Raw genomic sequence first — 23751 nt, 5'->3', positions numbered from 1 at the left:
AATGTGCTCTTCTTGAATTTCAATGTTTTATTCGTTTCCATACTGCGTCCAAATTCCTTTACTTACCCTAATACTTACCGATGGACCTTAACCTGACAATCCTCCACAACTTCGCAGAATGAATAGCAGCAATGCCCCTTAAATGAGTAAGCTCAAGCTCAATAACTCTAGCAATCCCCACACTGCACAGTAGCTTCAGACTTGCTCTTCAACTAGACAGGTGCTGAAAGCACCAGATTAGAAAAATACAGCTCAAAAGCTGTCCAGGTGCATTACTGAACCAGAGCGTCCACCTTAGTTTAGGGGAGTGAAACAAGTGTCAAGGGGCATCTGTCCAGTCAAAGTGACTGCAGTTGATAGTACATCCATTGGTAATACAGTATTGTTGCAATAATTAAACTCCACCAAGTCGGATTTTTCGTTCAGTTAGATCTGGACCGAAGATCCCCAAAGGTGTCAATACATTTCTGCGAGCCAGAACTTTCATTATATTGAACCTGAAATTGGCCCTCGCCAGATAATTTGAACTTTACTGGAAGTATTCACATGCTTGTAAACTCCAATGGCCACAATTGTGTCCACAATAGCTGCAACATCTGCTTCGGTGTTGCTAGGGGACACCAACTGTATCAAAGACACTTTATTTCTCACCAAAAATGCCAATATTCGATTTCCTTTTGGCAGATTTAGAAGTAAGAACAGCTGACAACAATTCATAATTAGTATTTATCAGGGGTGTGCAAATATTCGAAAAAGTTTGATTATTATCGAATATTCCTAATATTCCTATTGAATTAGAAAAATAGGTATTCGAAAATGTTTGAATTTGCCATTGTATACAGATATTCGAATCAAATTGAATATATCGCTTGCTGCGCGGGATCGAACACGGTTTTTAACATTTGTTTCTATTTAATCCAAGGATATTGGGGCAATGTCATGCTGAATTTTGTAATGATTTTGTGCTGCTAGCGAAATTTTGCCTGTAAAGCATACTTAGCCACTAAACGTCTAAACTTAGCGGGAAAGCCAACCTCTCAATAGCGAGAAGCACATGTTTTTGGAGGGTGAGGATTCAATTTTTTTTCCTTTCCTTTCTTTATCTTTTTTTTTTGCAATACGACACACAATTCTGAGCTTATTTCTTGACAGCAAGTGCGATGAGCGAAGACTGGCACAGGGTCAAATGCCTTTGAGTTTACGGGCATTTGAAGCGGTATAATAAGGCACAGGGTGGCGAGGACAGCTAGTGGGAATTACTCAATTTTCCACGTTAACATGAGCCAGATACACAATGCTTTAGTATAATGGCTTACTAGTCTAGTCTTTCTAACACTGACAATGCAATTGCAGTGTTCCAACGCAACAAATTAATTAAACTTGCTAATAAATGCATGTGCATATTGTTATTTGATTGAATATTCAAAGCTAATGAATGCATTATGGGGTTTGTGGGGGGTCGCACCGATGCTCTTGGGACAGAGGAACGACAACACAGTAGTGCAAACAATCACAAGAACATATATTGCACCTTTCATACACTAATGCCTGCTAGCCGAATTGCTATCCCCAGAACATGCCGATGGGCGTGCGAGAAATCAAGTAAGTACGACTCACTGCCACTAAATACCGAGCCGTGTGAATATGTTCGTCCCATGCTGGCCTGGTTGTTTGTGTAAACACCTGGTCGTTTGTGTGTACGGTCATGCAAACGGTGGTGCATTTGAACGATAATGTTCATTCATTCTGGTGTCCTACACCTAGGCCTCACAAGATGGTCTTGCAGAAGCATGGATCGGCGCAAGCGCAGAACGTCCGCACGGCTTCCTGACCCTGAGCCCAAGAGTCTCGTTCTTTTTCCGCCCAAGTAACCCTGCCGTTAGGTGGCGTTAGCAGCGCAACACTCATGCCATCTCTCGTACTACTCTGCAACTGCACCGACTGCCGTCATAAAGCTACGCGGCAAAGCCAGATTACAAGAGAGGGGAGTCACGCGGAGAAAAAAACATTGTAAGCTACCGTTCTCATTTTAAATTCTTGCTGGGGCAGGCCAGAAATAGGTGTTTTCTATGAGAGATGATGAGTGTTCGACGCATTCACTATGCTCTAAGTGCCACCAAGACTGGTGATGCCACTAGTGGAGTCACCAATTGTGGTCACCATTGGGGTAGGGCGTGTGCTTGGTGACCAGCCAAGTTCGAATGGCTTGGCATAGGCCAATTTCAGGATCGAAATAACAAAAACTTGGTCCCATAGAAATGTATGGGCGCTGGCTGGGACCTTCGGTCAGAATTGAATTAACCAAAAAACTGAATTAACCGGAGTCAAATTAACGAAAGTCTACTGTACTGCCAAATGAAGCAGCGATGTGTTTGGAAATATTTTTCTGCCTTTTCCTATAATTCAACCTGCTGGATACTTCAACCAATTATATCGGTTCCATCAAGGAAGAATTAGCGCAAGTCAACCACAATCACACTGATCTCATTCCAGTGGATTTCTTGCCATAATGTTGCTCTAGTAAACCCTGGGTTAACTGTTCCACACATTAAATGAGGAGGTTTGCCATCTGGTCATCCTGCTAGTTACATTCAGTGGCTTGCGGGAAGCAAGGCACAAAATGGCAGGATAATCAAAAACAGAGTTCAGGTTGTGTGAGCCACCATAGTGCCTACCTGTTCTTGTAGAGAATGATGATCGCACATGCAGCCATGCACAACAGACCAGCCAGTACGCCCAGCAAGATTCCTAGAGACGGGTCATTTGCTTCCTGGCCTGCAGCTATATCAAGATCATGAAGAAGACAAGAGAAGGAATTCAGTACAAGCTTCACATTTAACCACTCTGTGAGAAGGCAATACACAAGTGTTCATATCTTTGTACAAAACAAACAAACAAACAAACAAACAAACAAACAAACAAACAAACAAACAAACAAACAAACAGGCTTGATGTACGAAAGCTACCCATAGGCTTTGAGAGATGCCACAGGGGGGTCCACATATTATTGTTAGCAACGTGAGGTTCTTTAATAAGCACCTAAAGTACAGCACACGAGTGTTTCTGCATTCCGTCCCCATCAGACTGCAGCTGCCATTACTGGGAATCAAACCCACAACCTCACGCTCAGCAGCACGATGCCATAGCCACTTAGCCATTCCAGAGGGTGAATGCAATGAGGTCAGTGTGGCTTGCGCACGGTCCTACTACACGGAGCCGCACTTACTGGAGGCCTAAACCAACAAAGATTGTCCGAGCTCTCACAAGTGGCTTTTGCTAACTAAGAACAATGCTGCGCTTTCATGCTGGCGTGGTCCTGTGGCTCGCCAAGCTCGAATCTGCGTTGGTCGGTACTCCTGCTAGATACGAGACCTGGGCAAGAGCTATCCCAAGTACAATAAACAACAGATTCTGCTGCTACTGCTAACCTTGAAGGTGAGGAGAGATGGTACTGCGTGATGGCACACTGATGACAAACTTGATGACTTGAGTCAGGGGACCAAGGCCAGCTGCGGTCTCGGCTTGCATGCGCAACGAGTACACCTTGTTGATGGACAATCCATTCACTATAGATGTCAGGTGTGTTCCTGTAGAAAGTGAAATGCCAAGCATGGTCACTACACTGTTTTAGTCTTGCCGCAGTGGTGATTCCACGAAGAAAACACTGCGTCATTAAAAGGGTGCTGAACCATCACTTTGGCTTGGCGAAAAAAAATGGAGTCCGCGGATAGCATATGCTGCTGTGAACACCTCAGCCAAATTTTGCAGTCGTGTGTGGCACGTGGAGCTCGCAAGTGGAGTGTGAAGTCATCTTTATCTCAAACACTCTCTTTTCAACAGAAGCCTACTTCTCACTCTTTTCAGCCTGCTATATTTTGTCCTATAGCAGATTCCCATATGCGGCTGCTATTGGCCACTAGCTGACATCAATTGTGAAGGGTGTCTGAATCAGCATGCTTCTTCCTGCTGTTGTTGTGTATATTTCTTGAAGCAGTTTAATATACAGGCTGAAGCAAGCAAAAATTTCCATTTCAAAGGTTAATAGGAACTATGTACTTCCGGAAGTACTGCTATAATACTATGGCCACCTATTGCCTGCTAATGTTGGGGTGCACCTGCCAGTGTAGAAATTAAACATTGACTACAGTGCTTATCAGTGTTGTAGCCGCTGGGTCTAGTCAATTTTGGTTACAGTCGAACCTTGATATAACAAAGTTGTACATGCAGCAAAAAACTTTGTTAAATTGCAAATTTTGTTAATTCAGGGTTTTAAAGTTCTAGCAATAAAAACAACTTCAAGAACTCCTAGAGCATTTCTGGTGGACAGCCTCTTGTTAGTAAGCATTCATAAACAAATTGCAAGAATGTTGGGTCATGATAGCACAGTTATGAGCACCAGCAGGTGCAGTGCAGATCGTGCCAAGGGCAATACATCAATGTGGCTCACGGCGTTCGAGATTTTCATGTGTTGTGCCGTGCAGCACAATAAATATTGGACGCCATAGCAGACCACATTTAGTGCCTGCAGTGGGTATCTACAAATGAAAAACAAAGTGTAAAAAGATATGGATATTCATCCTGAGAAGAGGAAAAAAAAAACGTAAATAAAAGTCACAGTTCTAGCAGAAAGGCGGAGCACTGATGGCAATAAATAGCAAAGAGACAACTACACGAAGTAAGGTGCGTCGCTCTACCGGTGCCGTGCGCGCTTAGGCAAACATTAAAGATCTCATTCGATGACCACGAAGTTGCAGTCACAACACGAGCGTGCGCTTCACATTGTGTCTCGGAAACTTATGAGATTACGCGACCACCAATGCTAGATGCGGGGGAACAACAAAATGGGCCTCAATGCACCAACCATTTCAGCTCGCCCTTTGCATTTTCTGTGGAGAGATTACTTCCAAGATATGGGGTGCGGACCATGCGCGCCAGAAGGAGATGGCAGATAGGCGTACATTCCTGCTCATCCCTCTCCACGCGTGCTTGAACACGTTAATGCGCGTTGACTCCCTCCCTGTCCCTCGTGCGCAGAAGGAATTGTCAGCTCTTGTGTTTCTCCTGGCACTGCAAGCTGCCGCGCGACCCACAGCTTCCTCAAGTTGTTTACCAACGCGACGCATAGCGCGGCGGTGTTTCCTGTATTACCGCGTTCCGTGCACGCGCTTTGAGGGTGGTTTTGCAGTTCAAACTTTTCCTGTGGAAGGATGCTTAAATTACCTTTTAACTTGGCCACTATTTTTTAGTTTCTTAAAAAAAATATTATTATTTACTAGCCATACAGGCTCCAAGTACATGTGTGAAATGGTCGAAAACTTCATTAAATTGAAACTGGCTGGTAAAATTACTTTGTTAAATTGCAGAAAGAAAGAAATGAAACAGACAGTTCTCAATGCAGGGAAATTAAAATAGTTTGTTACATCAAGAATATTGATAAATCGAGGTTTGATTTGCTGTAGTTTTCAAACCATTTTTTTAAATTCAGCCCCTCAAAATGTGCACATTGGATGCGTCTACTACACGTCGGTCAAACTAGCGCAGGACAAAGCCAGTCTACGCAACGTAGCCCAGCCAGACTGGAGCACGAGCATGAGTGCGCACATCAGCCCTGTCATGCACAAAGCAAACACTATGCATACGCACTACAATTGCATGTTGCTGGGGTCTGCTACATAGTGTAGATACCACAGCCACACCAGGGTGCCACTACGAGCTCTATCGTTGAGCACACTGCGGTTCATTGAGGCGACTTGCTTTCATGTTTGGCAGGTTGTAGGCGCGAAAATCGAAAATAGTTGCATCTATGTGAACATTCAAAATCAAATTTGAACTGCGCGCCATGGTGACGTTAAGCAGGCAGAGTGTTGTGGGCACGTCCTGCTCCACTGCAGCCTTCGCAGAACAAGGCATTGGAGAAGGAGTGGGAGCATTTCGAAGGGGACCACAGGCAATAACTCTGCTTCTGCTGAACGTATTGAAGTACTTTTTGCTGCAAAGCATTTCTGACATAGTCTTGTTTAACTTAAATGCATCTCTAGAGTTTAATAAGAAGTGCTTCAAGGCCCCTTTGATAAAGAATTGAAGCAACCATGAATTTAAGGGCACAGCACTGGAAATGGTGTCAATGCCGAGGTCTTCCTATGGCCAGTAACAATGTACGCTGGACTGAAATATCTAATGTGATGCATTCCTTATTTTGAATGCTACAGGTGTGCCTGAGGAGGACCTAGTAATGCCACTTACATGCATCCTACTGCATTTCTTCCCATGCAAAAAAACTTCGAATAGTATAGATTGAATATAATTATAGAAAACGACTTCACAATGCTGACCTGGTTCTTTCTTTGTTTTCCACTTGTCAACCTGTGTTATGTCAACTACACTGGCATTGTAGAAGATGTGGTAGGCCTGAATCACACCATTGGGGAACTCGGGAGCCAGCCAGTTTAGTCGGATGGAGCCAAGGTCAACAGGTGCCCAAGTGATGTCTCGGGGCACGGTAGGTTCTAGTGAGCCAAAATGAGAAAGAAAAATAGTGTATGGTATGCAAAAAACGTAATTCACGACTGTCACAAGACAACCATCATCATCATCATCGTAATCATAATGATAAGCCAATTCTAAATTTACTGAGAGTCAATGTTCTCTTCCAGCAGCTTCCAGCAACCTCAGCTCTGCACCAGCAGACTACATGCCCCACTTGCTAATTTCTGAAGGAGTATGGCAGGGTAGACTCCCCAAAAAATTGAATTTGCAATTTTGGCACCGAAAAATTGACTGCATTATGAGGCACAAACCTGCGGAAGCGCGATCTCGAGCGCCCGCTCAAAGCGGTTCAAATGTCGTGCCAAAGTGTGCTGCGCGCCCTGGCGTTTCAAAATGGCGGGCGGAGTTCGGAGGCTGGTTTGTCTATCATTTGTCATTTGCTGTTTTCTTCATTATGGCATGGTTTTTTTTTTTTGCTTGGTGTTTGTGGCAAGTAAATTATTTGTACTGAAAGATCATATATTTATTGAAAGAAAATGATATATCTACCCAATCGTAGCAATTGCCACAAAGGAAACCCATACGGGTTCCTCGAAAGAAAAGCCTCGCAGTTGAAGAAAAATTTGTCCTGGTCCGGGACTCGAAGCCAGGCCCACTGCCTTTCCGGGGCAGCCGCTCTACCACCTGAGCTAACCAAGTGGCTAGCAGATGGCAGGGCGAAGCGGAATTTGTCAACTCGAAGAAAAGGCAAGAGTTTGACTAAGAGTCCTTTGTTCTTGCACATAGTGATATTATTTTTTGGGGGGGTACAAACTCCAAAGAGGATATGATATCTCTTTAGTTCAGATATAACCTATGGGTATTTAGAATAACACTGTGCAATATCATCACGTTCTTCTGCATTGTTGCAGAGAAAAGGTACATTAAATAATGAAACACACCTGAAAATTTGGGAGTGGGCCACAGGAAAGCAAATTATCAAGACACAAACAAAGTCTATTATGTTGTACCCAAGAGCATCTTTCGTAAGCGCGTGAAATTTGATGTGAATGTTAAAACAAACATGTACCATTTACCCTACCATCCTTAGTGACATTACATCATTCAATGCTTCCCTTGGCACCCACTGTATTACCCCAGTAGCTCACTAGTTATCAGTCCTGCAAGATACATGACCTGCCAAACACCCCTTCTTGATTGTTTTTAATCTTAATCTGTTCTCCCTTCTTAAAGTGTTTTGCTAATCTCAACCAGAATATCAGTTATACCTGTGCTTTCTCCAATCCATACGGTCACTTCCTTATCTTTTTACGTATGGCCTATAGTTTTACGCATTCAATTGCTAAATTGTGCAGTCAAGTACCCTTTATAGTTTCTTTGTTACCCTGTAAGTTTTAGCCACTTAACTCAGGTTGATTGTGCACATTTCTGTTACAAAAAGTCCCGCAAAAAACATCTCAGGATGCCTGTCAACGTTATCGCAATTAGCAGTGAAGCAATGCAGCAACACGCCATATTGCAACCACCAAAATGTACCAACGTATAGGCACTGAGCACGAGATGAGTTTGGACCGGTGGCATCTTCAGGTGGCAGAGCTGCGGATGTACTGGCATGTGACTGCCGGTCTGGGCGCAGCAGGAGCTGCTGCCAGCTAGGTTGGCTTTATATGTTCCATTGTTTGTCCTGTTTTGCATTGCCAAAATACCATGTGAAGCCAAATCTGATCAAACATGTTACTGAAACAGTTACTGAAACATGATTGAAGCTGGTTAAACTATTCACTTCAATCTTTTTTCATTGCGGCCTCACCAGGTGGAACAGCGGGAAGACTAGATACGCGCGGCCTGTAGACAAAAGTACAGCCGACCTCAGAAGTTTTCGGAGCACAGAAAATTAGAATATGTTCCATTTTCTCATAATTTCAGCACAGAGTCTGAAGTCTATGTCAAGAATACAACAATTCTACAGAGATGTACCAACTCTACCGTTCGGTTCGAGGACTTGTGCCCAGGTTGTGATGAAATTTAGATTTTACTCTGATTTCGTGTTCTGAAAACCTTTGAGAGAGGGAGTACATGCAGTGCTCAGCAACTGAAATGCGATACTCGAAGCTCATAATCGCCGGCACTTTTTCCACCGACTGTAAGCACTGGGGACACCGAGGTGATGCATCGCGGCATACAGTGAAAGCGAGAACCATTGCGAAGCACTGGGACTGCATTTTGTCCCATGGCGATCACCTAGCGATCGCCTGTCGTAGGGAGAGAGGGAGAAAAAAAACAAAAAAAACAAAACACCCCAGCCACGCGCTTTGGCTATCACGTTTGAATGGCTGAGCACTGTGAATTCCAATGCTACTTTGTTATGATCTAGTTGTTCTAACATTATTAAAGGAGCCATTCACACACAAGAGCTTCATCTCCCCTGTGAATTGCCTGTCTTTGCCTCCGCAGGTGTAATGGCTCTGGAGCTTAGGCACCGAAGGCAAGCACTCAGATTTGCAGTCGTCATTTCGCTATCTTATCAGTGCCTTCCTTTTCGGGTATATTTTCCTTCCTCGTGCTTCCTAATGCTGATAGTTGCATTGGGAAGGCAAACACAAACGCACCGGAGTGTTCACACTCGCCGCCACCAAGGGCTCTCATGAAGCTAAGCTGCGTGAAATGAACCATGACTGAAGATTGGGGTAGTTTGTAAAGCATTAACAATGGCGAAGCATTGCAAGGATAAAAATTACAACGAACAGAGAACGAGAACTTACCTACACATTTGCGATCTGCAAAATAGCTCAAGAAACAAATAAAGGGAGACGTATGTCTCCTGTATTTATCTATAATTTTCGTGCTCTTGCCCTATTGACAGGATTAAATACACGACAATCTTAACAAGCACAGCAAAATAACATCTGAAATGTAACTGCTGGAGTTCCACGTCTTAGCTTGCCACGATGAGCTCTCTGTTTATGGGGCGCACTTATACTGCAATTTGCACAAGTTTTAAATTTAATATATTACTTGATGCCGCGAATGAGGCCTGCCTCTTACAAGTGGCAACCCGTCTAAAAAGCAGACGCATGAAAATGTGTGTTACGGTATGTTAGGCTTTAAAATCCGCAGTGCGAAATCACTAGAAACGCCGTGACCGCCTTCATCCCGTCGTCTGCTTCACATGCCAGTGCTCTGGGGTGCGATCGCACAAACAGCTCGCTTTTCCGTTCTCTCGCTTGCCTTCTCGTGATTCGTTGGCGCCCGCGCGTTTCGTCACGGCCGTCATTGCGCCGGGGCGGGACCACAAAATGCGCTTACGTCACACTCCTGTCAATAATTCCAAAACCGAGTGAAATCGGCCGCTATCGTGGAACGGTCGACAAGGGCATTCGTTTCGAAGAATGAATGGCCGTTGCCATAGCAGCGCTAGTAGCAGACGATGCGCCTGTCGTCTGCTCGTAATGTCGTTGCTCGCCAAACATAGCTGGCCCTGCCGGGGGTCCAGTTTTACGAGATTAAAGCGCGATCCGCCACTGCAGAACGTTAGCGATGTTAATTATTGAAAACAACTGTGATCACAGTGAAATTAATTGTTGTGCCTGCGCTGTGATAAATATAACTAGTGTTCTTCTTTTTAATGTTGTTTGATCTGAGCTCATTTGTCGAGAACACTCGCCGTTTCACGTTGTGCTCAGAGAATCGCGTTCACTGTTCGGCGGTTTGGCGCTCACGAGTCACGATGGCCGCACCTATTATCGCGCTTTTGGAGTCTCTCGGGCAGCCTCGGCGACGCATCTTTCGGGACGCATTTGACGAGCTTACCAAGGAAGAGTTCCGCGAGCACTTCAGGCTCTCGAAGAGCACTGTGCGGTGGCTCTGCGAGCAATTGGAAGACGTCATCGGTGGCCTTCGAACCGGTGGCATCACGATGCAAAACAAGGTGCTTTGTGCTCTCCGTTTCTTCGCGACGGGGAGCTTCCAAAGATCCATCGGCAGCGAAGAATTCGTATCCATAGGGCAGGCTTCCGTGAGCGAGGCCATTCACGCAGTTGCGGAAACAATAACCGGGGTGGGCCGGCAACACGGTTGGGCGAGTTTCCCGTTGACAACGGCCGGCAAGGCTAGTGCAAAGGCGGCCTTTGCGGATCGCGGCCGCATTCCCGGTGTAGTGGCCTGGGCCGCTCTCTTGTAGCGATGCCTTATGCCTTATTCTATGCTATTCTTATCATCCACCACACACGGCCGCCTGATCCCGCTGATAATGGGGGCAGACCGTCGCTCTGACCACTGGCTTAGCGCAAAAAGCCTGAAAAAGCATAGGATCGGAAAAGGCATCGCTACAAAATACTGGCCCTGTGTCGACGGGACGCTCTTGGCTCAGTGCGCGCGATGTCGGCACAAGGTACGGGTGGCCCTCTATGAACGCGACCAACAGTTCGCGTTGGTGCGGCGGCACGTGCGGGTCAAGTCTTAGATTTTTGTGCGACGGCATAACGATTCGCAGTCGATGAACAATGATCGCCGATTGAACTGCGCGCTCCTGCCAATTTGTTTTGGCGTGTGCGATACCACCTAGCGGATTAAACCAAAATATATGCCGCTTAAATTAGTTTTCTTCACTCGCATCACATTTCCGACGCAGATTATATGTTGCAACAGTAAGAGTTGTTTTCTTATATTACGTGTTTAATTATTAAAGCATCACAAACATTCTGCACTTAATATATCGTCCCCTATCGAAGCCCAAACTGGTGACGCAAACTTCCGGGGCTGGGCTCGCTCATTTATTGGCTGTGCTCTCCCTCCCGTTCTCACAAATCTTGCGGACAGCCCACTTTGTGACGTCGCAGGCAGACCGAACGAACGGAAAAGTGAGCTGTTTGCGCGATCGCACCCCTGACTTCTGCCGTTCGCAGCGCTGTTCGCCAGCCCATTGATGGTGCCTCAGGATGGCCGCCCAGTGCCTATGAGGCCTACACTGCAACCAGGCTACTCTTTCATGCTTTGTGCGTGGTACGCCAGTGCCTGCGAATGCTGAGAATTGTTCCCTAGCTTGCCATACACACAGGAGCACAGGCGCAGCCTGCTAGAGTGTCAGGTTGCTGTCCATGAGGAACCTTTGTGACGTGGGTCAATTCCGCTCAGCATCGGAGGAATTTAAGGGATATTCTTTGTCATCATAGAGTGACAATTTCCCAGTGGCACATATCTAGTTACCCAAGTTAGCATCAAAGATGTTCATCGGAGAGCGGCAAACACCTACTGGCACACACCTAACAATCTAGTGCTCCAGTTTGATGTCAAAGAGTTTCATTGAACTGCAGTATCTACCCAATCCTGCAACTACAGTGACCCACGACTGCATGAAAGAGGTTCATTGAAGAGCAGGACATATGTACACATTGCCAGATATTCAGTGACACAAGTTGGTCGAACAGTCGGTTTTGAACCCTGTTCCCTAGCACCCTAGCACAGTAACCCAATGCGCCACCCATTCAACCATGGTCTATCCAGCGACCCAGGTAAACAGAAAAATTGACGGACGGACGGACGGACGGACGGACGGACGGACGGACCGGCACACACACACACGCACTCGTACACACATGCACGCACGCACGCACGCACGTGCACACACACACACACACACACACATACACATAGACACAGATAGCTAGCCCCCAGAAAGTGTGTGAAGTATCCTAAGAATGCAAACACATTTATCGGCACACTATCAACACTATTTCCAACAAAATATCTCAGTGTGAAACCAAGAGCTGGCACTGGCATCTGTTTTGCACACAAGAGTATCACATCTGTGACCAAGGCTGATCGAGCAAGGATGTGAGATACAGGAATGACTACTTACTGTCTTCGCTTGTCCTACATTCAATGAGCTGACTGAAATGGCCAGGACGGTTGTCAGACTCATGGGATCTTACAGCAAAGCCATACAGCGTGTATGGCAGCAGGTCCTTCACAACCAACTCTGGTGTCGTGCTTGTGTCCGCACAAGGAGGGAAAGGGAATAAAGGAGAGATAAAGAAAAGATGTTACTGCATCCGTTCATGCAACAATGAAGTGCCATAAATGTGATGTCCTCACAAGCAAAGGTGCATTGAAGAGTCAAGTGACTCTGTTCATTTGGGAATGCACGGTAGTTGCCCCTCAAAGGGCCCCTCACCAGGCCCCACAGCAAATTTTGGTTATACGCTGGAAGTTGTTACGTGCCCTCTAAGGAACGTTCAGCTGCAAGAATTTTTCAAATTGGTTCATTAATAGCTGAGATAGAAATATTTCAGTGCCCCAAACCATAACTTCAGAAGGTGAGCGCCAATGCCAAGAGAGACATTCTCTCCACTTGCCCCGTCTAGCCTCTGTAAGCGAAAGTCCTTCCCTGCGTACTCCCATACCGGACCTCGCGGATCGTGTGATGCATACGTCCCGAACCGCCATCGCTTCTTTTCTGTCTCGCGCGCGAGCTGTTTGTCTAGTTTCGCACAGCGCATGATTGTACGCGCTGTGCACGAGAACATCTGACTAGCAGTATAAGTCAATGCTACATAAACACTGAGGCAGACACACGCGGATCACAGAGCATGATCGTGCACTGGAACACGGTAGAAAAACAGACGAAATGGAAGTACATCTCTCTTGCTGCGGTGCTGTGAAGTAGAACCAATACACGCAGACATTCGCCTTGTGTTTTATTATTTCTCTAAACCTTAATTCGTGTATCGATGCAACAGATTACACAAATAACAGATGTTGCCTTGAATAATTCTCGAAGTCATGACTCACTAAGAGCGACCAGGGTGTCTACCAAGTTGGCATTTCTAAATTTCCCAAGTTTTCCAGGTTTTTACTTGAATGCTTTCGCAAAATTCCCTGAGTGATGCAGAACTATGTTTTATGTCAAGACGGGCTGAAACCATATCACCGGATGCTGTCACTCTCTAGTAAACATATAAAAAAATTTAAGAAAGAAACTGTTTAATCCAATTTGAATACTAAGGAGAAGTGTTTATGTCATTCAAAAAGAGAATAGAAGGGAGAGGTTAGTAAAACGCGCAGCAAATAAAATGTCTCAGAAAAAAATTGCAAATCGAGTTGGACGTTCTCAAATACGAATGAAAAGGAGACGTGTATAGAAGCTAAGATTTTTGAATATGAGCCATTTCTATCAACTGATAGCGAGCGCAGTGGTATGAGGCCCGAACTTTTTCACAATTGAGATGCTCTCTCTAAAGCTCGTAAGACAACCTCAACTGTCCTGACATACTCTCAGCCCGCGCACGACGCCTCAGTATTGTGTTTCACTGCTTTATGACGCGCAAGGGCCGGGGAAAGCAAGCTCAAGACCCGCAACGAGGAGCCACAGTTCTCGGAGGCCAGGCTCGGGATCAACAGTAGTTGACTGAGCGGTGAAGCTTTCCGTCATGCGTCGTGCTTTCCGAGCTTTGAAGCCAAAATTATTGCTGACAGCGGAGAAATGAAGAAACACGGCACCGAACGGCAAGCAGCTTAATAGCGAACGTCGAAGCAGCCAGGCGTAGCGTTGCAGCAGTGGTGGCTATGGCTGCCAGCGGATCCGCGTGCGATAGTGCCGGTTCGAGGCGGCGAGGTAATCAAAATGGAATAGGTGGTGGCTTTCATTAAGGCCGTTTCGGACCTTGCGGTCACGGCAAAACGTCCAGAAAATCGGACGGGGAACGTGTCTTGCGTCCGAAATTTGAGACGTTCTGATATATTGACTCTATGGGGTACGTGGCCGTGCCGTGAAGCCATCCAAATTATCGGGCATCTGGAAAGCCGGTTGTTTACTATACACTGGCAACTCCTCCAGCCAACGACAGGGCGTCAAAGACAATTCAATACGATTCCTGCCTGTTGCTCGAGCCAGCATTACCGCGACTTTCGACCCCTTCAATACAATCACAGCTTATTTTCCCTGATAGACGCACAAATTCTCCGAGTTTTCCCTGAGTTTTTCCAGACTACCCAAAATCCCTGAAAATTCCCGGTTTTCCAGGTTTTCCCGGTTGGTAGACACCCTGGCGACATATGTCATCCCTCCAGTTTGGAGCGCGGCGCCTGCGAGTAGGCCAAACGGCATTCGGTTTGAAATGTCGGCTCTCTCCATGGCACGTAGCAATGTAATACTTAGCAGACACGATCTTTAATGCGCATCGTATGCATGGCGCTTGTCAGCTCAAAATGGCCAGACCTGGTGAAGGCGCCTTCAAACCTAACTTTCTTAGGATGAATTCTCAAATAAGCTCACTGGTTTAAGGACTTCGATTTAGTTTCTTACAGGCTTATATACAGATATCTGCATGATGAGCCATACCAGCCACTTTTCTGAATAATTCAAATAGCTGGGTTTATTACTTAGTAAGCTGTTCCTTTTAAAAGTGGGTCTTACTGTACATGCCCTTCTCATGTGTACCAATAGCTTCCTTTCATCTCATTCATACTTTATTTTGTGTGTGTGTACAATGCCTTTTTTTTTGTCTTTTTCCAGTGTTTATTCAGCAAATTATGCAGCAGCATTTACCACAAATGCTTGCATTATTTCATATCATGAGAAGCCAACAAACAAAAGCATCCCATGCGTAATGCAAAGATGTGGGATCGTTCCCCACCTGCGGCAAGTTGTTTTTTCATCCACTTTCACAACCATTAATTTATCATTTCTTTATTTCAATCAGTAAGTACAAGTAATTTCCCATATGTTGTCCTTGACGTCTTTGTCTGTTGGCTTCTCATGGTATGACTAATAAAAATTGGGCCCCTCAGTTAACTCCCTTTGCTCTCATTAATTGGATTATTTCATGGAACATTTAAAAGAAATACAATATCAATCCAGAATTGTAGTGGGCTGCTCTTCCAAAAGTCTCTCTACATTTCTTCAGTGGAAAGATTTTGTTGATTAGCAAAGAAAAGGCCAAACTTCTGCTTTTGAATTCTGCGTCTTAACTGTAAACCCAATGGTGTTAGTGCGATGTCGCAGATGAGTTGGAAGTGATGATAATCCTTTTAACGCAAAGAACTGCCATGACTTATTTTTAACAAAACCTTGTCATCTCATTGCCTGCAGAGAGATTGCCTACATTTATGAAAGGTCTTGATCTTTTAATGAAGCTCGTCATATTTACATTGCTGACATGCTGCTTCTTGTTATGAAGTTATGTTTACAATATGTTTACCTTATTTACTTCTTTTTAACAGGCACTATCTTACTATCTAAAAAGCAGTCTAAAAAAACATACCTGCTGGAATTGAATTTTAAACCAAGTCAGCGCTAGCCAGCCACTATCATGATCATTTCTCACGCAGACTGCTTTTTGCAAGCACGAACACATCAGCATAAGTAAACCAAACTTCAAAGAACTAACGCTTACCACAGTCCAACTTCGATATCAAAAACATGGGTATAACGAATTACGGATCAAAAAGTAAATTGAAACGTTTTCTTGCTCACATTAGCGAGTAACAAATGCATGTTTATAACTAAAATGAGATATAACAAAGGTATTTAAACAGTAATATAAGGCTGCACTACACACAACATAGCACACCCATTAGGTTTGAACTGAAAAGAGTGCTCTTTGCGTATTTAAATAAAAGACTGTGCGAATACACGAAGAACTAAACCCTTGGTAACCAACAACTGATGTTCTCTCTTAACACTTACTCTGTATCAAAACTTAATCAAATCCAATATGATGGCACCTCTAGCTTACCTTCGAACATAATGCACCACAGAAGAGTTCATGTGGTTCTTGGGATGAACGGCACTGTAGCGAACGGTGTAGTAGGTGATGTTGTGAATGGAGTTAGGTGGCTTCCAGGACAGGTGAATAGAACGTGGTGATGTTGGCTCCGCTTCCAAGCCACCAGGTGGGTCTAAGTGAGAAAACAAGGACCCCGTTACCACTACCATTGTCACGGAGCTTTGTACAAGATGGCTCAGTGAAAGCGTGGAAAAGCTGCATAATAAAATCCTCATGTAGAACCAATATCATATGCTCAAAATTATTACCAGTGAGCCAAAAGACAAACATAAGGGCAGACTAAAAAAGCAAGCATTATCGTTTGCTTGTGTGTTGCAACTTTCTATTTTTTTTCACACTCAATGAACAATATATTCTTGTTACAGCAGTGTTGCTTACAATTGGCCTCTTTCCAGTACATGAGATAATACCGTAAAAACCCGCGTATAATATGAGGTTTCTTTCCTATTATTAGTGTCCCAAATTTTCGTCTTGTACTATATGCGGATCCGAACGAAAATTTCAATCAGAAATCTGGGCTAGAAGTTTTGGTTTCGTTATTGCTGTGTGGCTATGGCTTGACTTCGTTATTGCTGCACGGCTACGGCTTGGCTTCCTGAATTGCTGTGTGGCTACGGCTTGGTTTCGTTATTGCTGTGTGACTATGGCATCGTTTCTTTACTGTTGAGTGTGCACCTTGGCAGCACACATGCAAACCACGCTTCATGAAGTGCATCTTTTTTATTCCGCATTGAAGGACCAAGATTTCCAGATCACAAAAACAGCACTCGGCTGCTTTCAAGAGAAAGGTTCTGGTGTTAATTTGCCAATACTGATACATCAAGTACATATTTTTTATTTTTTTTTGTCCTCAACGCAGAGGCAGGACTACTTGAAACCTTGTTTGATCGAAACATATATGAACAGTCTCCTAGAGATAAAACAGTAATGGCATATAGACAAGCCATTAACTGATGCCATTTGCATGTTTATCAGCAATGGTGTATTTCCGAATGACATTTGGTGCAATGCACTACTGAGATGCTGCAAAGATCACATGGGCAGAGAGATGGAGACTGAATGTGATCAAAGTCACGGCAAAGATAAAGATAGAGTACTCACCGACATCACCCTCAACTGTGAGGTTTTCAGGGTGGGTCAGGATTGTCTGCACAGTTTCTTGGCCATCCACAAGATGGCCGAAGCAAGACACGTGCACCTCGTACCAGGTCTGAGGTTCTGAAATAGATTAAGCAAAAGTGTGGGTTGCTTTACATCATGTTCTTAAAGTGTGCATATAAAATCATGAACAGGAATGTTCCTAAAGACAGGAAAAGCTATCTCAGCATTGGTGAAGACCGACACCTGCCAACCTTAAAACTTGAAATATACCACAGCCGACGACACAAAAATACAAAAGTTTGGTAGGAAATGCTATAATAAATTTGTTACTCATGATGTTGATTGTTCATTAAAAAAAATCATGAACTTTGCTTGCAGACTTTTTGAATGCCTGAAACTGGTTACAAGCTCCTCAAATGAATGGCGTTGTCTTGAATAAGGCTCAATCGTCTGGCTTAGTGCTAAAAATGCTGCCTTGGCAGAGTGCCAGATATCATTGTTGCCCGTAGGCGCCGACGTGTCCAGCGCCGATGCAGTCCAAAGTGATCGGCCGAGAATATTACTGGCATCACTTTGGAAAAGCTCCGCATGGTTTATGTCTAGCCAGTGCGCTATCTTCATGATTTCACTCACCTAGAAATTTTCCCACTTTTTAATGCTTTGAGTTATTGAGGCTTTACTGCATTAGTAAAGTGTACAAAATATTCATGTAATTTAGTTTGCTGCTATATGTTGTTTCTGAAGAATTGGTGGCAGTACTGTGACTAAATTTGAATATTCGAGAGGGTTCAAGAAATCGGGCTCCAAAAAAATTGGTTGGCGACTGTATTTGTAATCTCTCACGATCGCTTCTGCCCAAAACAGGATGCAAATAAAAATGTTTAATATTACTGATGTTATTTTGATAATTGTAAACAAACTACAACAATTGGGCACCTTATCATAAAATCAAGGGCTGCGCAAATATTTGAAAATTTCAAATACCATCAAATATGATATTTATGTTACTGGTATTCGATTCGAAAATTACGCATTAAAAAATTTTTTAATATTCAGTGGGATACATGATGCATGACTTCCGAGTTTTGGATTTGTAGCAAAGATCCCACAGATTATGGGTGTTCTGTGATGGGCATTACTACAATGCCTGCAAATATTGCGGTACGCTAAAAGGCACTATTCCAAACGAGTGTGAGTACATTACACGCGCTTACTTGGAGTTATTATCAAAACATTTTTTTCCACACAATCAAAAATGTGCTCCCTCCTCGTCCTTTAGTAAAATTTAGTGCACCTCACATTGTATTGATGGTTGCACTATATTCTTGCAAATGCTGTACTCCGACAATAGACAGTCGGTCAGGTGTCTCACACTGAAGGAAAACAGCAGAAGATGCACACAACATAGGAAAAGGAAAACAATGTTTTTGCAGCTCTTTTTTAAGTAACAGTCATAGCAAACAGTATAGGACCCCTTTGTTTCGGTTGGCTGTGAGCTCAGGTTTTTCTTTGCTCATTTATTACTTTTGTAGCGCCACCACCAATCCTAAGCTTACTGCTCGACAGCAAACCTGACTGCATGACGGCTGGCACAGGGTCAAATACCTCATGAGTTTAGGGGCATCTGATGCAGTACGATAAGGCACAGGCTGGCAAGAACAGACGGCTAGTAGGAATGACTCAATTTTCCAAGTTAGTGTAACAATTCACTGGTCTATATTTTTACTGGTGACAACGTAATTGCCATGTTCCAACATGTTAAATAAACTCAACATAATCAATGCATGTGCATGTTATTATTCAATATTCTACTCCATATTGGAAGCCAAGTATTCATATTCAATTCACATCTGACAATTTTGATGTTACCAGGTCCTTAAATAAAAATCAAAAGTGAACAGATTAACAGCAATGAGGGCCGCATCTGTGTTTCTTGGCTTCCGTTCGGTTCACTGACACTGAATATTCTGCCTGTGAAGGTAGCGAAATGTCTGCCTGTTGTTAACAGAGGTCACATCGACCCAGTATCAGCATTCTGTCCCTTTCGTATGTTTTATCCCTTGGATGCTAAAGATGCACTTATTAATGGCTGGTAAAAGATAGCGTAAAAGATAGTTCTGTGGGTGCCATTATCTCAGTCCCTTCAAAATACGATGAAGGAAGTGGAGAATGTCTTTGTGGGCGAAGTGAACCTCTCTCGCACATGCAACTCAGGTCACTCAGTGTTCCAAACAAATGTAGCCAACCAAAACAAAAAGGAACAAAAGGATGCTACGGTGCATGCAAGTGTTACGGTGCCTATAAATATCTGCTTTGGTCTTTTCGTTAAATGTTGTAACAAGCTTTTGCAAATTCTGTTATTGAAGAGGATGGCATACAGTTACAAGCACCGCAGTATGCAAGAGTGCATGGTGTACCAGGTGTTTCAGTGAAAACATTTAAGTATTTCTCAAAAGCAATGCACCAGAGATAACAGAAACTGTGTGGATGTGATTTGTTGACTCTTCAATTATACCCAAAATTTGTTTCTTCCCTCTTTTTATTGGTTACATGAGGGCAGATATTGATATTTTGCAGCTAAACCAAGCCACTGACAAAAGCATGTCAACTTAGTAGAAGTGCTGCAGTTATCAGCCTTTCAAAATATCCATTCGCAGAAAATATTTCAGGTGTCCTACGATTTTGTTTTGCAGCACATGACAAAGGGTTTTCAAAAATAACAAGTAACAAATTTATAGTTTGGCTGCAGTTTTGTGCGCATCTTATTTGACTGTCCACTTTTGCCTTACAGCCTAGTTAAAATGCAGCTGCTGTGGCTGACGATAGAACACTCAACCTTTGCACTCAGCAACACAATGCCGTAGTCTGAACGACAGACATGAATAAGTAAAGCAAGGACAGCACGCCAAACGCTTCGTTCATGCAAGAGCTGTCGTAGTGGAAACTTACTCAAGTTGTAGACTACATAGGAGTAGGTTGTGTGGGGCAGGACAATGGGGTCTGGAAAGTGGCTGCCTTGTTCTCGAAAGCGCAGCTTGAAGCCCAACACTGGGTTCTTTTCCTCCGGGGACACGGACCACCGGGCCTCCAGGGTAGTGGCGTTGATGACAATCAGGTACAAAACGGGAGGCAATGGCACTGAAAGTATTCAAGAAATTGAAATTTAATTCCTTCTTTTCTTTTCTAAACGCTGCTTTCACTGAGAACTCCCTCGTGGACATGTACTATCTGCCTACTGTCAGAATAAAAGAAGCTTTATGAAGGTAAGATGAAACAGCAGATATAGTAAACTCTTGCTAAAGTGGAGTCACTGGGGCACGAAAATTATTGGAACAAGAATTAAAAGATAAGCGAATATCATTAAATGTAGAATGGTTATAACACTACCAACATAATGAAGAAATTGCATTCACAGTGTGGAAGCTCGCAAAACATATCACAAAGCAAATCCTCATTACACAGTGGTCACACACATGGCATAAAATGAATTTCAAGAAAAGAGACAAGTAGCATCTGGCAAGCCTTCCGTTCAGGTACTAGTTCACTCTCTAGACCTTATAATGCCTCCTTTGTTGCCACTGGACTATCATTTGTTTCAAAGTAAATAAAAGGCTTGCAGCTTTCACGTTGAGACAGTTTTACGAGGTTCTTCATTCATCACGATTTTTTTTCCATCTTAGCGTTCTGACATTCTTTCACGTCTGACAAGGAATATCAGCTGCGGCATTTGCATGAAATTTCTAAATGATAAAAAATTTCTGCTGATGCAGCTCCCTCGTTTGTCAAGTTATTGTCATGCGATATAGTCACCAAGTCTCAAGCAGCTGCCTCTAGGCAGAGCCCCCTTTGTCTCTGCAGGTTAATGCGAAAGGAAGTAAAAGGTCACTGTCTAAAGAAGCATCAAACAGTCCCATGTGGATCCCTCAATTCGCACTCAATACTAAATGAGTCCGGCACCACTGCACTTCAAATACATTTTCTAAGAAATGTATTTGCTGCTGAAAAACTTATGGGCAAACTGCATTCAAATTTCACTTTGGCTAAATTTGTTATACTAATCAGTAGTACTAACCACTAAAGCAATCGTGGCAAAGCCGCAGGGCAGCTGATTGCGTAGTGATTTTAAACAGCACCTAAACAGATGATGCAGCACACTGCCTCTGGGATTTTTCAGCACACAGCAGGCAACCGCGGGTGCCATCTCATCTTGGAAATTATGCCAAGGAGCCAGGTCATGCGTCCCATCCCTTCCATTAAACAGTAATGACAGTTTATTTTTTTCAATTTATGGTATCAAAAAACAGCTATCCTTGCAAGTGCTTCGTGATGCCACCACATGGAAGTCTGACGAGAAAAAAATCACTCTGTAGTTCAGCTTTGGCATCAGTATTCTTACATAAACCTTTTTTTCATGTCTACAATATCCGCAAAAGAAGTGGTGAGCAACGATGTGAGGCGTTGTAAGCATATGTATATGTGCAGTAAGGGAAGGCAGCCAGGCGAATTCACTAATGTCTGACTGAGATATGCAACTACATAGATGTGTCGATTGGAAAGCAGTATTCAACTAATGTTATGTTGCATTCCCCTGGCACAAAGAACAAGAAACGACTACCAAAATCGGCAGTAAGAGCCCTTACAGCATCCCGAATGGGTTAAACAGTCAAATCTTCCACAAAGGCCCCTCCCTCTATATTTATACTATCTTAATATAGGCTATTTACACAGTCCAAAATTTCATTACATTTGGTCTTCATTAAAGAGATTATTTGAATAAAGCAATTTTGTTATGACGATGGTTTAAGGTACTGTTGTAAGATAAGAATGCATTGTTCGCACTTTCAGTGCATTAACTCTTTTATTTACACATGCTTGAAAACAACATACTGCCCTCTTTTTTATACAAGTTTCATACTCTCCATCTTTTCTTACGCTTAGTCATGCTAGCTATATTTTCTTCATGTATGTAAAAAAAAAGAACTATGCAGATTCCACGCACCGTGAAAATCGATGTAAGCAAAGGTTTCTGTGCTGGTTGCCTTGATTGACTATAATTAGCGCTGATGTTGACAGCAAATCTTTAAATTTCTTCAACATTTAGTCTGACACGTGAGTGGCGAGTTGATATTAAATGTACCCTTGTGTGCACCACTGCTGTGTGCCATATTTCATACCCTCTGAGAAAGTTGAGCATTGTCATTGCCTCACACGGCACATTGCATCGTAGCAGAAGTTTTAAACTTTAAATGAATTATGAGGCTGTACATGTCCCAACCACAATTAGATAATGAGGCACACTGTAGTGGCAAACTCCAGATTCATTTTGACACAGTGGTGTTCTTTAACGTGCCCCTAAATCTAAGCACACGAGTGTTTTCCATTTCACCCCCGTCGAAATGCGGCTGCCACAGACAGGATCAAACCCATGACCTCGAGCGATGTCATAGTCGCAAAGCTACCACGGTGGGCACAGAAGTGTTGATTTGACATGCGACTGCTTCCGCAGTGCACCTAGACCCTGCGGTGCGATTTAATTCATGCGACTCTGCTTCTGCACACGGCACGCCCTGCGTTTGCTGTCCACTGGACGTATTTGCATGGTGTTGATTTTTTCAGAAATAGCGCAAAGGTACCGCACCGTACCTTGAACTTAAACTTATTCAGTTTTCCCGCAACTGCTGTCATGTCTATAGTAGCAGCATTTCCTTGCCTTCTCACGTCACCTTTTTCCTATTCCCTCTCCCGCTCCTCTTCTATGGGAACTGCAAGAGGAGAGTGGCAAGAGGAGAGTGGCAAGGGGAGAGTGGCAAGGGGAGAGTGGCAAGGGGAAAGTCGAGAGGCTGTTATTCACTCGTTTTGCCAATGCGTCAGTTTGACCCATTCTCGTCCTTCTCTACCCCCTCCTATCGTTCTATCCAGCTTGCCTCTTGACTTGCAGGTCAGTAGAAAGGTAAGCATTGCAGCTTCTGCAATGCTTTTGTGGGGGCGTCACGGATAATCACAGCTGTCAGGAGGCTAATGTGGCGACGCCCAGGGAGCTCCAGAGGGCACTGTGCACATTCATTGTGGTGCAAAGGTCCAAACAAGTTTCTTGTGTCTCCTTTCCCCTCTGTCATGCTCCTTCCACGTATTTATAGACGCTCCGAACCACTCCCCGATGCACGTTACAAGAAAGCAGCAGTAGCAGCAGTGGGAAAGTCAAAGGAACAGGCATCCAAAGCTTCGCTTTAAAATGTAAGATGCTAAGATGCCATTGAACGACATCGGCCATATTCTCGAGCACTTGCACTAAACCCTGAAAAACTGCAACCACAATTACTAATCTCGAAGTGTCCAAAAGATAAAATACAAAAAAAGCACTGTAGGTGACAGTGACGTT

At 43.9% G+C, this 23751-nt stretch overlaps 1 protein-coding gene across 8 annotated transcripts in view; it reads right to left on the bottom strand.

Annotated features, from left to right (window-relative positions):
- Positions 1-23751, bottom strand: part of LOC135897579 (protogenin-like) — a 358787-nt gene that overhangs the window by 22145 nt on the left and 312891 nt on the right. For 7 of the 8 annotated variants that reach the window (XM_070537250.1, XM_070537244.1, XM_070537246.1 and 4 more), the window contains 7 exons: positions 20322-20510; positions 17373-17489; positions 16221-16383; positions 12344-12474; positions 6333-6506; positions 3429-3587; positions 2676-2781 (listed from right to left, as the gene is read on the bottom strand). In XM_070537250.1, the coding sequence (XP_070393351.1) occupies positions 2676-2781; positions 3429-3587; positions 6333-6506; positions 12344-12474; positions 16221-16383; positions 17373-17489; positions 20322-20510 (1039 nt within the window). Of the gene's footprint in view, positions 1-2671; positions 2782-3428; positions 3588-6332; positions 6507-12343; positions 12475-16220; positions 16384-17372; positions 17490-20321; positions 20511-23751 lie in introns of those variants that run through there. The other variant, XM_070537251.1, reaches the window with a different exon arrangement.

This window comes from Dermacentor albipictus, chromosome 4 (genome assembly GCF_038994185.2).
Source record: "Dermacentor albipictus isolate Rhodes 1998 colony chromosome 4, USDA_Dalb.pri_finalv2, whole genome shotgun sequence".
NCBI lineage: Eukaryota > Metazoa > Arthropoda > Arachnida > Ixodida > Ixodidae > Dermacentor > Dermacentor albipictus.
The sequence above is the reverse complement of the archived record's forward strand: the minus strand, read 5'-3'. Positions and strand labels throughout refer to the sequence as shown.